This window comes from Macaca fascicularis, chromosome 7 (assembly GCF_037993035.2).
Source record: "Macaca fascicularis isolate 582-1 chromosome 7, T2T-MFA8v1.1".
Taxonomy (NCBI): Eukaryota; Metazoa; Chordata; class Mammalia; order Primates; family Cercopithecidae; genus Macaca; species Macaca fascicularis.
The window spans coordinates 27,453,098-27,468,931 of NC_088381.1; the positions used below are offsets into that span (position 1 = coordinate 27,453,098).

At 36.5% G+C, this 15,834-nt stretch overlaps 1 protein-coding gene across 4 annotated transcripts in view; it reads left to right on the forward strand.

Annotated features, from left to right (window-relative positions):
• The window catches only part of AP4E1 (adaptor related protein complex 4 subunit epsilon 1), an 89,240-nt gene extending 74,900 nt beyond the window's left edge, over nt 1-14,340 (forward strand). For 2 of the 4 annotated variants that reach the window (XM_045395457.2, XM_045395458.2), the window contains 5 exons: nt 1,798-2,053; nt 5,709-6,272; nt 7,464-7,654; nt 9,442-9,599; nt 10,924-14,340. In XM_045395457.2, coding sequence (XP_045251392.2) covers nt 1,798-2,053; nt 5,709-6,272; nt 7,464-7,654; nt 9,442-9,599; nt 10,924-11,084 — 1,330 coding nt within the window. In that variant the 3' untranslated portion in view covers nt 11,085-14,340. Of the gene's footprint in view, nt 1-1,797; nt 2,054-5,708; nt 6,273-7,463; nt 7,655-9,441; nt 9,600-10,923 lie in introns of those variants that run through there. The other 2 variants (XR_006699299.2, XM_045395459.3) reach the window with 2 other exon arrangements.
• The last annotated feature ends 1,494 nt before the right edge of the window (nt 14,341-15,834 follow it).

Genomic DNA, 15,834 nt, shown 5'->3' on the forward strand with positions numbered 1-15,834 from the left:
TTTTAGAACCTGGAGGAAGAAAGGGGGAAATGAAGATATTTGTAAAGGGATACTCAGCAGCAAAAATCATTGAGAAGGAATGAACCAGTTCCCTTTAGGGCATTTTAAATTAACATTCAATTTTTCCTTTAGCTACTTACTTCTTAATAGCATTAATTCTTCACTCAGTATGAAGTGTAATTACCTGCTTTTGCTTTGTTTTGGGCTCAAAATCACATTGATCATGATTCCAACAATTTCAATACTAATAATAATTAATAGAAATATTTCTGAGTCTTCCTTTTTGTTCATTTCATGATCAACTCATCTTGTAGTAAAAATGATTTTTTTTAAATGCCATTTTGGACCATGACAGAGATGCTTAAATGAGTCAAGTGCCAAGGGCACATGTTTTTTTTTTTTTTTTTAAACTCCAGTGTTATTGAGATATAATTGCTAAATAAACATTGTATAGCTGACCCTTGAACAATATGGGTTAAACTGTGTGGGTCCACTTAGTACACAGATTTCTTCAGTAAATATGTTGGAAAAAGTTTTTCAGATCTGAGATAATTTGAAAAAACTTTCCAACAAACTGTGTACCCTAGGAATATCAAAAAATTAAGAAACAATAAGATTGTCAGGAATACATAAAATATATATAGATACTAGTCTTTGTATTAATCGACTGTTTATATTATTAGTAAGGCTCCAGTCAACAGTAGGCTATTAGTGGTTAAGTTTTGCAGGAGTCAGAAGTTACACATGGATTTTTGACAATGCAAAGAGTCAGTGCGCCAACCATCTCCATTTTTCAAGGGTCAGTGGTGTGTATTTAAGGCGTGCTATGTGATGTTTTGATATACCTTGTGAAATGATTACCACAATCAAACTAATTAATGGACACATAGCTCTTATATGAGAATAATAGAGATGATCCTTGGCTATTTTAGCCTGTGCTTATTAGTCACTCTAGATTCACGACTGCAACGTTTGTGACAACATTAGGATTCTAAATTTGACCCTGGACTTACTGCCTAGATGCCTTGTTTAGGCTTTTTGGGTAGGACACCTGGCTCCTAAATAACACCTTAATTCTTTTTCAACTTAGGTGTAAAAATTCATCAGCCTCAGGCTTTTTCCTAAAATCTTACTTTTTTTCTTTTATAGATAAAACTTCATTGCATTTTGATAAAAGTACACTTAATAATAATTGGAAATGTCGCGAGTATGCATAGTGAGAAAAACCTTTTGGATTAAAGTAAATTTATGGGGAGCATGTATTCACGGCAACTTGAATTTATGTCTCCTGGGTTGTAAAATTAAAGAAAAAATACAATGTAAATTTATACATAGGAGTACATTTGAGTGATGTTTTTGCTTTTAACAGGATTTTACTTAATGAATTTATATAGGTTTAATTCCTTCACATTGCTAAGAAATTTGAATCATTTCTCATCTTTAACCCATCAGAATTAAAGGTATTTTTGAAAAGTCAGTGGAAGAAAGAAACTGATTTACAGTAGTTCTATTTTTGTATAACTTAAGCAATTAAGTGAAAATTAAATGCTGTGAAATTTTTAACTAAGTCTAGAGTTCTGCAGCCTTAAATCAAATCCTTTGACTAGAGGGTGGAGAGATGTTGGCTATAACTAAAATAAAATCTAGAGATCGAGGTTTTACTTCTGGCGTGCAGAATATAATGTGGCAGTTGTTTTTAAAAGGCCATGGGCATTGATATGTTTTGAAAGAATGCCTCAAGAAAGTAACTATTAGCAGTTATTTAAATTGACTTGATTTTATTATCAACCTCCTTAGGACAAATAGCTTGAAGCTGGAAGGTATAAAGAAATTGTGGGGGAAAGAAGGCTATCTTCCCAAGAAGGAAAGCAAAACTGGTGATGAAAGTGGAGCTCTGCCTATTCCTCAAGAGAGTATAATGGAGAATGTAGATCAAGCTATAACAAAAAAGGATCAATCTCAAGTTCTTACCCAATCTAAAGAGGAGAAAGAAAAGCAGCTGCTGGCATCATCATTATTTGTTGGGCTAGGATCAGAAAGTACAGTCAACCTGGTAAGTAATCGGTTCTATTCCTCTAAGAATCGTTGTTGTCTGTCTGTACAAAAAAACTGGCTCTATAAAAGCTCCTGGCTGTCATCTATTTGTATGGTGAGAAGTGGCTTCCCCAGTTCTTACTCACCATCATTACCCAGCTGCAGAACCACTAATGACACACCTTTTATATTCCTGAAAGAGAAAATGCAGTTGGCTCAACTTGAGTCAGGTGTTCTCTGTAACCCAGTCGGTGGACAAGGGTCAGGCTCCAAATAGTTACAGGTATGACCACGGCGACTCTCACCCCTGTGGGTGGATGGGGCAGTTCTCAAAGGGAAGGGGGATGATGATAATTGTTCAACAATGTTGGTCTATCTTCGTAAAAAGTACTCCTCAAAATTGTATTACATAAATTGTATTCTCCCAGAACATTATTCAGCTCTAAGAATGATCAATAATATTGCTTTGTAAAATGAAAATATACTTAAATGATGTATTAAACAAAAAGTACAGAGTATAAAGTTTTATTTATACCTTGTTTATACCTAAGGCTGAAAGGAATTATACAAAAATGATAATTATATTCAGATATTAAGATTATGATTTTTAAATTTTTTATACTGAGAAATTATTTTCATAGTAAAAGAATGACAAGTTGGAGTGAAGGACAGGTGCTATTTTTGAGCATCTGAGAATACCATGTAATGTATCCTCCTTTTGGTGGCTAATGAACCCACCTTGTACAAAATTTTCATTAGAGTGACATCCCAGCTCTTTCAACCTCCTCCTCCCATGGTGAAATTTCCCCTTCATTCCTTTCAGTACCAGGCCAGATGGTATACCATACTATGTACTCTTTATCTTTGTCTCTTTCTTTTCTAGACTCACCAGTCTAGATCCTGTTTCTGTCAGACTTGATATTCTCTCTTAAGAAAAAACAGATTCAGCCTAAAAATATTAATAATTAATGTATCTTAATATTTTCTGAGTTGACATTTGCAGATCAGCAGTAAAGTGACTGATCTTGGGTTTTTGAGTTGTCCTGGTAGGCTGTGATGAGAGGGTACCAGTGGAATGCTCTAGGAGGAACACACCAAAGTCAGATTACACCCAGGCTCTTGGAGCCCTGATTTGTGAACCTCATTGCTGCCTATTTAACAAGTGCATAACTTTCAGGTAGATTTTTTCCTCAGGAGAACATTCAGGGTGATATCAGGTTTTTTTGTGGCGAGTTTGAAATCAGAAATGTTGTTATGATGTTTTTTCTATTAATGATGCTAAATCCTTTTTGGCTTACCTCTTATACTTCCCCCTCATTCTCACCCAGCTGTCACTGAAGAGTAGAAAAAGCAGTGTATTTCTCTGTTTTATGAGACCCTGAATTCTGTGAGGAATTGTGTTGTAACGTAGATGCGTCATAAAGAAGGAGGAACAGTTAATGATGACATAAAATTAGCATGTATCCTCTCACTTCTCAGCCCCGACCCTTCCTCTGATACTGGGGCAAAACAGACAGGATTGGGACTAACTGAATGTGCTCTTTCTGTGTCATGCCTCATTTTGGGTGGCTGTTTTTCTCCAGGAATCCTGTTCCCTGCTGATTTTTCTTATGTTAGCGTTCTCAGTTACATACATCAAGATTCTATTGATGTATTTCATTTTAACTAGCTTTTATTTTTAGGTCTGTGATCCATTTTGAATTAATTTTTTACATCACTTTAGAAAGGCCAAGGTTTATTTTTTTTTTTCACCTTTGGCTTCTTATTTCACCTTTTTTTTTGAGACAGTCTTACTCTGTTACCCAGGTTGGAGTGCAATGGCATAATCTTGGCTCACCGCAACCTCTGCCTCTCAGGTTCAAGCAATTCTCCTGTCTCAGCCTCCCCAGTAGCTGGGATTACAGGCATGTGCCACCAAGTCCGGCTAATTTTTGTATTTTTAGTAGAGACGGGCTTCACCATGTTGGCCAGGCTGGTCTCAAACTCCCGACTTCAAGTGATTCTCCTCCCTTGGCCTCCCAAAGTGCTAGGATTACAGGCGTGAGCCACCATGCCCGGCCTCACCTTCATTTTTAAGACATTTTTTTTCTGAGTATGCTGTGCTAAACTGTTTCTTTTCTTCAAGCATTTAAACAAAGATGTCGCTACAGTGTCTTCTGGCCTGTATAGCTTCTGAATACTAGCCGATTGACAGTGCAGAAGAAAAGATCATTAAGCTTGAAGACAAAGTAATAGAAACTATCCAAAATGAAACATAGACCAAAAAAAAAAAAAAAATGCAGAGAGCATCGGTGACCCAGGGGACAGTAACAAGCAGTCTAATATACATCTGTTTTTTTTTTTTCTCGTTTTTTTTTAAAGACAGAATCTTGCTGTATTGCCCAGGCTGGAGTGCATTGTCACAATCTCAGCTCACTGCAACCTTTCCTCCCAGGTTCAAGCAATTCTCCCACTTAAGTCTCCTGAGTAACTGGGATTACAGGCATGCGCCACCACACCTGGCTAATTTTTTTTTTTTTTTTTGGTAGAGATGGGGTTTCACCATGTTGGCCAAGCTGGTCTCGAACTCCTGGCCTCAAGTGATCCACCTGCCTCAGCCTCCCAAAGTACTGGGATTACAGATGTGAGCCACCATGCCTGCTCTCTAATATACATCTAACTTGAGTCCCATAACTACTGAAAATAACTACTATTTAACAGTTATTAGTAACTATTGAAAATAACTACAGTAGTTTTTGTGCCCCCTTGTTTTTGTGTTAATAAAATGTTAGTTCTTGTTTGGTGACTTCTGAACTGGAGGTAAGAGACAAAAATCATCCGTTCAGAGTTGGAAGAAGGTGTTGGGACTTGAGGAGAGTGACAGAGAAGATATGAAAAGGGAACTAGAATTCTGGTCAACTAGAATCATGTAAAGGATGCTGTGTAGTATCAAAGCACCCCGGGGGGTGGAGGTGGAGAGTAGTGCCAGTCTGCTGCACTGATTCTAAATAGAACTTTGTGAGGCAAGGGAACACTTGAACCATCACTCCTCTTACATAGATTCACAGAACATTCTTCAGAAAGTTTAGACCAACAATGACAAGTTTGCCATTCTGTCTCCTGAATGTGTGGCAGACATCACTAGTCAGTTATTGAATTCTTTCCTGCTGAGTGTTCCAGTCAGCTGCTGCCAGTTAATTCTTGAGATAAAATCAGTTTTTCTTTCTTTCCTGCTTACTAACTCACAGGCCACGAAATCATGATTATTATAGATGACTAAAACGAGGTTGGGTCATCCCTGCATTCAAGAGTAACTTAGGCTTATACAGAACAACTATGGCAACTCAAAAAATGGCTAGTTTTCTCACTGTTTTTTAATTTGTTCAGTTTTATATGCTAGTATTCTGAAATCTAACAAGTTTTTTGTTCATGACTGACTTTTTGACCTTATTTCTTTTTCTGATTCCATGCGTTTTTTAATGAGAAACAAGATTTAGCTAACAGTTCAAAGTTATATAGCTGTCAGAATTTTAGGGTTTAACATTTTATTTATCTCTGATTCTTTGCAAATTTATTCTTTGTAGTTAGAACCTCAGCAAATTGTTATATTGCCAAGTTGAAATTATAGATGAATGTTTAAAACTCATGCATAGTAGAATGATTTCTTTTTATATTATGATGTTTTATTTTTGCAGCTGGGAAAAGCAGATACTGTCTCTCACAAGTTCAGGAGGAAATCAAAAGTCAAGGAAGCTAAAAGTGGCGAAACAACCAGTACTCATAATATGACCTGTTCTTCCTTTAGTTCTTTGTCAAATGTGGCATATGAAGATGACTATTACTTGAATACTTTGCACGATAGAGGAGACAAAGAATTAAAGACATTTTCTCTCAATTCGGAACTTTTGGATTCTGAGTCACTCACAGAACTGCCCTTGGTTGAGAAATTCTCAAATTGCAGTCTGTCTACACCTTCATTGTTTGCTGATAACAGCATGGAAATTTTTCACCCTCCTCAATCTACTGCAGCCTCAATTTCCTTTGCCAAGGAAAGCTCTTTAGCTTCATCTTTTTTGGAAGAAACTACTGAATACATACACTCAAATGCTATGGAAATCTGTAATAATGAAACCATATCAGTGTCTTCTTATAAAATTTGGAAAGATGATTGTTTATTGATGGTCTGGTCAGTCACTAATAAGAGTGGTTTGGAATTGAAAAGTGCTAACCTAGAAATTTTTCCTGCGGAAAATTTCAAGGTAAAATTTAAAGGTATTATTGTTTTATTTTCAGTGTGTATTTTGTGTTCTCTTTTCCTGCGCTCTTTAAATGTCTGGTTCACTTTTGTCATAAACACTAAAACGAAATTCTCAAATTATTTAGCAAAGTGGAAGATTAAGGAGTAAGGATATTGAAGAATAAATGTGTATACTGTTTACTTCTTTCTGTCACCAATTTATTTTTATATACTGAGTGCTCAGACATCAGTTCTCTTTCTTCCCTAGCTCTGACAGATTGCCATTGTGATTGCTGGAAGTATGTTTAATTGCATTATTGTATGGATGATGTCCTTGGTGAAGTTGTAATGAGATTTGACTAGTATATTTATCTTCCACAAAACTGGCCCAGTTTCTTCTATGAGCTAGAATGTGTTGAATGGGATATTGTCTGCGCCACTGACCAGAGCAAAAGTTCCTGATACTAGATGTGCTTTACAATCACCTGTTGGGCCGGGCGCTGTGGCTGACACCTGTAATCGCAGCACTTTGGGAAGTTGAGGTGGGCAGATCACGAGGTCAGGAGTTTGAGACCAGCCTGACCAACATGGTGAAGCCCCGTGTCTACTAAAAATACAAAAATTAGCTGGGCGTGGTGGTGCACACCTGTAATCCTAGCTACTCGGGAGGCTAAGGCAGGAGAATCACTTGAACCTGGGAGGTGGAGGTTGCAGTGAGCCAAGATTGCACCATTGGACTCCAGCCTGGGTGACAGAGTGAGACTCCATCTCAAAAAATAAAAAATAAAAAAATAACCTGTGGAACTTAAAAAAACAGACCAAACCCTTCCCAGTTGCTTTAACTCTACCACCAGAGCTTGAGGGTAGAGAATGAGAATAGATGACACCTGTATTTGTATTTATATTTAAATTCTTTTAAAAATTATTTTAAAACTCTCCTATCTTTAAAAACTTAGGGCCAGCCAGGACATTTACAGAGTTTTAACTGTAATGCCATTTGTTAACATAATTTTGACCTGTGTACAATTATTATTTCATTATCTGTTCTAGTGAATTTTTCTCAAGTGAAATTGTCAGTCATCTTCATAATGTAGTTTGTTATTAACTTCCCACATTAGTATGATTTGTACCACTTAAATAGAAAATTGGTAGTCATATAATAGTCTGTATTGATCCCTTCCTTCTTCAACACTTTTATTACTTTTATTTGCAGGTCACTGAGCAACCTGGATGCTGTTTGCCTGTAACGGAAGCAGAAAGTACCAGAAGCTTTCAATATAGTGTGCAGATAGAAAAACCTTTTACAGAAGAAATTCTTTCTGGTTTTATTAGTTATCATATGATGGATACTCATTCTGCTCAGCTGGAATTTTCTGTAAACTTATCACTATTAGATTTCATTAGGTAAATGTTTTGTGAAATGTTAATTCAAGTTGTTCATTCACCAACTATTTTTAGACCTCTTCTGTGGATGGAGGCACTATGCTGGGTGCTAGGGAGTGTAACAGTTAAAAACTACACACAGTTCCTACCTTAGAGGAATTTCTAGTCTATGGAGGAGACGTGGTGCAATTACATACATATGTATGTAATTATGAATTGTGCTATGAAGAGAAAATAAGTGGTACAATGAGGGATTATAGTGAGAGACCTGATTTAGGTTGGAGTTGGTGACCTGGAAAAACTTGTGAGAAAAAGTATTATTTAAACTAAATAACTCCAAAGATTCTGCATGGCTTTTGAAAGTTTCTCTCGTTTGTATTTTATTCGATTATTTCATAAAATCTGTTTGTTAAGCTTTAGAGAAATGTAAGAAAATTGCTCGACATAGTTATTAAACTTTTATTAAACATGCAGTTTTTGCCATTATACTAGGCACCGTGCAGTGTTACCAAAATAATTGAAAACAATATCTTACCTGCTCTAATTTTGTTTTATAAATGTACTGTTTTTGAACATTAAAAATATGAAGGCTGCCTGAACCCAGAATGCAGAATACCAATGAATATCTCTATATATATTCTTAACCTCCACATGTCACTTCTGTTACAATACAATGCTCTAACTTTTGTTCATCATTCTTTTTTTTTTTTGAGACAGGGTCTTGCTGTGTCACCCAGGCTGGAGTGCAGTGCCACACTATGGTTCACTGCAGCCTTGACCTCCCAGGCTCAAGTGATCCTCCCACCTCAGGCTCCTGAGTAGCTGGGACTACAGGAATGTGCCACCATGCCAGCTAATTTTTGTGTTTTTTGTAGAGACAGAGTTTTGCCATGTTGCTGAGGCTAGTCTCAAACTCTTGGGCTCAAGCAATCTGTCTGCCTTGGCCTCCCAAACTGCTGGGATTAGGGGCAAGGGCTACCATGCCCAGCTTTGCCCATTCTTTCAAGTCTTTTAGTAATAACATAACTGTCAGTCTGTTAGAGTACTGTATGCCTGTGGTGCTGATAGGATAAAATCCAGCCTTCAAAAAACTTATGTTGTGTGATTGTGGAGGTGTATCCCGTGGCGAACCTTAGTAATCAGAAGAATCACAGTATATTTAACACAGACCGTTGTTCTGTGTGTATTAATAAAATCCTCTGTATTTTTAAGATATCTTTCTTGATTATCAAATCAATAGATACTTATTATAAAACTTAAATGCTACAGAAAAATATAAGTAGAATATAAAAGTTCTTTGTAATCCTATCCCCAGATATATCCAGTATTAACTATTTGATCTTTAGTCTCCTGAATGATTTAAAAAATATATTTGTTAAAGTTCTTTCTTTTGGTCTAATTTACTTAGGGTGCTAGATCTTTGTATTCATGTTCTTTTTCATAGCTTTGATAGAGTATCCCATTATCCCCAAATTCAAAGTAGACATGAAAGAAAAGTTCTGTATTATATTTGAATGGTTTATGAAATTACTTGGTAAAATCTTACTGGAATGACTAGTAGAAAGAGAGAGAACTGAGTGATTTATTGAAATGATATTTTAAATTTAATAATATACCTGCTTTCAGTATTTTCATCAGGTTGGAGGATGATACTAACCATTTTTAGCATATTTGCTTTAAAGACATAAATCTTATGGGACCCAAATTTACAATGATTATGTTTTATTCTCACGAGGCATTTGAAATTTGTTTATTTAGAATCATTTCACTGTTTTTGACATATATCTAATTTTAAAAATTATTTTCAGACCATTAAAAATCTCAAGTGAAGACTTTGGGAAACTCTGGTTATCCTTCGCCAATGATGTGAAACAAAATGTAAAAATGTCAGAATCTCAAGCTGCACTTCCTTCTGCACTAAAGACTCTGCAACAGAAACTAAGACTCCATATTATTGAAATTATAGGTTTGTAGAGTTATGAAAAGGCTATTCTGTGTTTATAGGAGCTTTCTTATAATTGGAGCACAAATTAACTCTTACAAGTATCAGATTTCTTAGAGCTTTATTTCCTATTATGACTGTCTTTCCGATGAATGTGCTTTTCAGACTGTATTAAATAATTTTTTATTGGAAAATACACATATATAAAATATACCATTTTAACAATTTTTAAACATGTAGTTAAATGGCATTAAGTATATATACACTGTTGTGCAACTATCACCATCATCTGTCTTCAGAACTTTTTTATCTTCCTCAGCTGGAACACTATACCCATTAAACACTAACTCAGCCTTTCCCCTTCCTCTCTACCTCTTGGCAACTACCATTTTACCTCTTGTCTCTATGAACTTGACTATGTTAGGTACCTTATATAATGTGGAATCATACAATACTCGTCCTTTTATATCTGGCTTATTTCACTGAGCATAATATCTTCAAGGTTGATCCATATTGTAGAATGTGTCTGAATTTTAATGTGATACATTTTGTTTATCCATTCATCTGTAAATGGATACTTGGGTTACTTCCACCTTTTGGCTATTGTGAGTAATGCTGCTATGAACAGGGTTATACAAATACCTGTTTGTGTCCCTACTTTCTGTTCTTTATTTGGTTATATACCCAGAAGTAGAATTAGTAGATTATATACATGATAATTATAGATGTAATTTTTTTTTTTTTTGAGACAGAGGCTCACTTTGTTGCCCATGCTTTAGTGCAGTGTGCGATCTGAGCTCACTGCAACCTCCACCTTCCATGCAAGCTATTCTTATGCCTCAGCCTCCCGAGTAGCTGGGATTACTGGTGTGTGGCACCATGCTCAGCTAATTTTTTGTATTTTTTAGTAGAGACGGGGTTTCACCATATTGCCCAGCCAGGTCTAGAACTCCTGAGCTTAAGTAATCTGCCTGCCTCAGCCTCCCAAAGTGCTGGGATTACAGGCATGAACTACTGTGCCTGGCCTAGATTTAATTTTTTGAGAAACCACCATAGCATTTTCACAGCAACTGCATCATTTTATATTCCCACCAGCAACGTACTGGGGTTCCAGTTTCTCCACATCTTCATCAACACTTGTTATTACCTGTTTTTTTTCTTTAATATTAGCCATCCTAATGGGTATGAAGTGTAGTATCTCATTGTGGTTTCAATTTGCAGTTTCCTTGGTGATTAGTGATACTGGGTATCTTTTCATGTGCTTATTAGCCATTTGTGTATTTTCTTGGAGAAATGTCTGTTTAAGTCCTTTTGCATTAAATCATTTTTCACTTTTGTTTTGTTGTAGGCAATGAAGGGCTATTGGCCTGTCAGCTGCTCCCATCCATCCCCTGCTTACTGCATTGCCGAGTTTATGCAGATGTATTAGCCCTGTGGTTCAGATCCTCCTGCTCTACTCTTCCTGACTATTTACTGTATCAGTGTCAAAAGGTGATGGAGGGATCCTAGCAGAAGCTCTGCTAAATTTTACTCCATCAAGATCAATGGTTTACATAGATAAACTTATTTACCAAAGTAAAAAGGACTCATGGTACGTCTAATGAAAATGGGGATTATTACAAGTGTGGTTTATATGTTTTCTTTATGATTCCTGGTCAAGAAGGATCCCCAAAACTGTATCCCTAACTTGTAACTCAGGATTGTACAGTATGTTTAGGTTCCTCAAAAAGTGACCTAAGCTAATGTTATAAACTGCTAATGATTTATATATCACTTAGTGTGTAGAGGGACTGAAAATATTTATTTTGTTATAAATAATTTTATAGCACATTTACTCTAGTGCTAGCTAATTTTTAATAAAGCCAAGTCTCAGTTTTCTGCATTAAATGAAAGGGAAACATGAAATTGATAATCTCAAACTTAATTCATATTTGGCTTTGGAATGCAGTTATGTTTTTTGGTAGGCAAGTCAATACTTTCGATTATGTTTGGCTTAGATCAGTGTTGAACTAAGTTGGCATAGCACACACTAACAGTTGTAGGAGATCCATGAGCATGCTGGATATTGAGGGGATCCAATCTGTGGTATATTTTTTATTATAGATAACTGTTACACATAATTCCAGATAATTTGGCTATAAAATTTGTCTGTTTTCCACTTGGATTTATTTTAAAATTCAAAGTAAATCACTCTATTCTTATTTTGAAAACTCAGAGCCATTTTCAAAATATCATATAGAAACAAAACCCATAAGAGCACACAGTAACAAAGCAAACAGATACAAAAATGGCTTTTTAGTTACCCAAATATTTTAGTCAGTTACCATTTAGATCCTTTTGGCAAATTAAAATTTGTGATTAGAGTATAAATGGCAAAATGATCTTTTCCTGGCCTTTGAATCTACTAGTACTCAATGGATATAGCTGAAGCAGAGACTGTCTAAGTATAACATACAGGTTTTTCAGTAAAATGTATCATTTTCATGTTATAGTTATGCCTGTGTGGCCTCTGTCAGAACTATTATCAGTAAAAGAGGTTAAGCCTATATATGAATGATGGACCAAAATCTTGAGGTTGTACATTAACTGAAATAGTATTTTATAAAATCTTATGGTGCTGTGGAAAATATTATTTCACCTTTTCTGACACTTCACCATGGAGACTATTTTAAGTCATTGCAGTTAATACTCTGGTTAATTGGTACTGTTAATCACCCAGGTCAGGAATTCTGATTTTAGGTTTATCTCATTAATCATGGCTGATAAAGAAGCTAAGGGGATTCCCCAGAGCTAATAGATTTCATTAGTCATTTGTGTCAAGAGTATTCTTCCCTAAAAATAAAAGCAGTATTTTCTTTCTCAATTTTTAAGTTATTCATTAAAAAATATATAACATCTTGTTACTTTTATTCTTTTAAAAACATACAGTGAAACCTTGCTACAAGAGTAATAAGTGACTGGAATTTCTTGCATAATAGGTTCCTCCTTTTGAATAGATCAGATTCATCCCCAGGCTCTCAGCAGTGTCATGATGAAAGGAGTGTGCTGACTCCAGGGGTGCGGTGAACACTGGTAGCTAGCCTTATCAGCTTCCTCCTTATTCCTACCTCTGTCAGCAGCATCCCTCGCCCCTTACCTAATTCTGCTGTGACTCTGACAGAGAGGAAGTGCCTTCTCACTTTGCAAAGGAATGCAGCATGTCACAAAGAAGGTGCTCCAGTTTTTTGTGTCCTTACTTCCCTAAGTTTGCCTAGTTACTGAGGCTAGGTCGAGTGTGGAGCAGTAGGTAAGATGCTGAGAGCACATGGACAACTACCAGGGAGATCTGCTGCCTGGTTACAGGGTGTATTCATGAGTGGTAGCTGCAGTTGTTGTGAGAGACATGCTTGGCATACAGAGCTGCCTAATGGATGGGAGACATGTAATGGTAGATTTAGGGCTGGGAGCATGATTTTGGGTCTGCCCAAAGGAACGTGGTGTCACTTTTGTTCTTTCTGACCTACTAAATAAAAAGTAGGGTAACAGGGTTTCTACTGAAATGTTTAGTAGAATGTTTACAGTTTTTATATTTTTATGATTTTAGAAACAAACAACAATAATAGAAGAATAGATTTTAAGGAACTTCAGAGCAGTATATATTCTGTCTAAACTCATTGAATGTTTTAAGTTGTAAATCAGGCATCACACCAGCCTTTATTTTTGCATTGCAGGAGATGTGATATAAAGTAGGGAGTTTTGTTTTGTTTTGTTTTGTTTTGTTTTGTTTTGTTTGAGACGGAGTTTCACTCTTGTTGCCCAGGCTGGAGTGCAATGGTGCAATCTTGGCTCACTGCAACCTCCGCCTCCCAGGTTCAAGTGATTCTCCTGCCTCAGCTTCCCTAGTAGCTGGGATTACAGGCATGCGCCACCACACCCAGCTAATTTTTTTGTATTTTTAGTAGAGACGGGGTTTCTCCATGTTGGTCAGGCTGGTCTCGAACTCCCGACCTTAGGTGATCTGCCCGCCTCAGCCTCCCAAAGTGCTGGGATTACAGGCATGAGCCACTGTGCCCGGCCTAATTTATTTTTGTGGGTAGACTCATTCTCTTTACCTAATAGTTATAATTTAGTCAGTGAAGGGACAACATCTGGGGTAAGAGCTATGGAGGAGATGCTCAGCTTTGTGAGTTTTGTGCCAGGCATCTTTGCTGAAAATGGAGATGGCAGCAAGTGTGAATCTGGGGGAATAGAAGGGAAGACAGAAAAGCCTTAAGAGTAGATGGAGGAGGAAGGGTACCAGAATAGTCCCTGTGGAGGCAGGCAGATCAGAGCTCAGGGTTTGAAAGTGGGCCTGAGTAAGGGTCCTGCTAGAGAAACTGCAGATGGAAGCTGAGCAGTTACCAACTGCTAATGTGCCAAGTATGCCAAGCACAGCGGGTGTCCTATAGAGGAGCATTATTTTAAACAACGTTCTATCATCTACCAAAATAATTGTGGTAAAAGTGTAGTATTTTATTTTTTCCTTTTATGTCAGCAATATTTTAAAATATTGATCTGTTTATCTTGTATTTTTACAGATAAATGTGGTATTTGCCTCATGATTGTGAGCCACTGAGAGTGCACTGAATCTATTCACATGTCTTTAAGATGTTTTGCTGTGTTAAAAATTTTAGGAGAGAAAAATGCAAGTGAATAATTATTTAATAGACATTTATTACTTTATTTTGGAGTTGAATTCTGTCATTTGAAAAAGTTCAGTAATGTAATAAATACAAAGTGATCTGTACTTTTTTTTGGTCTATATGTTCTTTATTAACTAAGTAGCTGAATAGTAAGTAATATTATTTAAACAATTTGGTAGACATTAGCTAAAAAGAGCAGGAGCAATTGGAATGGGATGAAAAGAATGATTTATTCATTACAGCCCCCAAAGAATCTTGTCTAATTGGTTAAAAGTAAAGGTATTGATATTTCTGTTTCAATGTGATGGTCAGAGAGAACTTTGTGGGCTTCAGACAAGTTACAGCATAGATTGATTCTCAGGATGCCTGTCCATATCCCCTGCTTTCACCTTAGGCTGACCATCATGCCCTTCCTTTATAGACGTCTGAAGATGCCAGAAACACAGCAAATCAATTAGAAATTTTGTGACCAAAGAATCTGAGTGTGCTGGCCATCTCTGCCTCATGTATCCTAAAACACAAAGCTAGATCAGAAATGGAGTTTAAATCCCACTGATTTGTGTCTCTTGTTGGCTACAATGTATAAGAAGAAAAAAAAACCCTGAAGCACTGAGGTCAAAAAAGGAAGTTTAAATGCACCACACTCACTATAGTAATTGAAAAGAAGGGAGCTGTTGAAGGGAGGGGTGGCCTGCAGTCCTATGGGCTAGGGTTAATGATTGCATGGTAGTTACTGGTTTAGTGTATACATAATGGGAGACTGAGATTTTTGTGCTTAGGAACTCCCTCTGTGTGTATAGTTTTTTTTTTTTTTTTTTGACTATTTTTTAAGACTTTTTTTGAGCAGTTTCAGGTTCAAGCAAAATTGAGAAGAACAGAGGTTTCCCATATACTCCATCCTGCCACATACATGGATAGACTGCCCCATCATGAGTATCCCCTACCGAAGTGTTATATTTGTTATAATTCGTGAGCCTACCTTGACATATTGTTATCACCAAATATTTTACATTAGTGTTCACTCCTGATGTACATTCTGTGCGTTTAGACAAATGTATAATGACATGAATCCACCAGTGTAGTATCATACAGAGTGTGTTCACTGTAGTAGAAATCCTCTGTGCTCTGCCTGCTTATCCCTTCCGCCCTCCTGCCCCCAACCCCTGGTAACCACTGATGTTTTTTACTATCTCCATAGTTCCGCCATTTCTAGAATATCGTATCATTGGAATCATATAGTAGTAGATTGTTAGTAGAACAAGTTTTAGATTGTTCTCACTTAGTTAATATGCATTTTAAGTTTCCTGTATATCTTTTCATGGCTTACTTTTTAGCATTGAAAAATTCATTGTGTATACCACAGCTTTTTTAATCCATTCACTTACTGAAAGACGTGGTTGCTTCCAAGTTGTGGCAATTGTGAATAAAACTGCTATAAACATTGTATACAGATTTTTGTATAGACATGTCTTCAACTCCTTTGGGCAAATACCAAGGAGCATGATTGCTGGATCCTATGTTAAGAGTATGTTTAGTTCTGTGAGAAACTGCCAAATTGTCTTCCAAAGTGGCTGTACTATTTTGCATTCCTGCCAGCA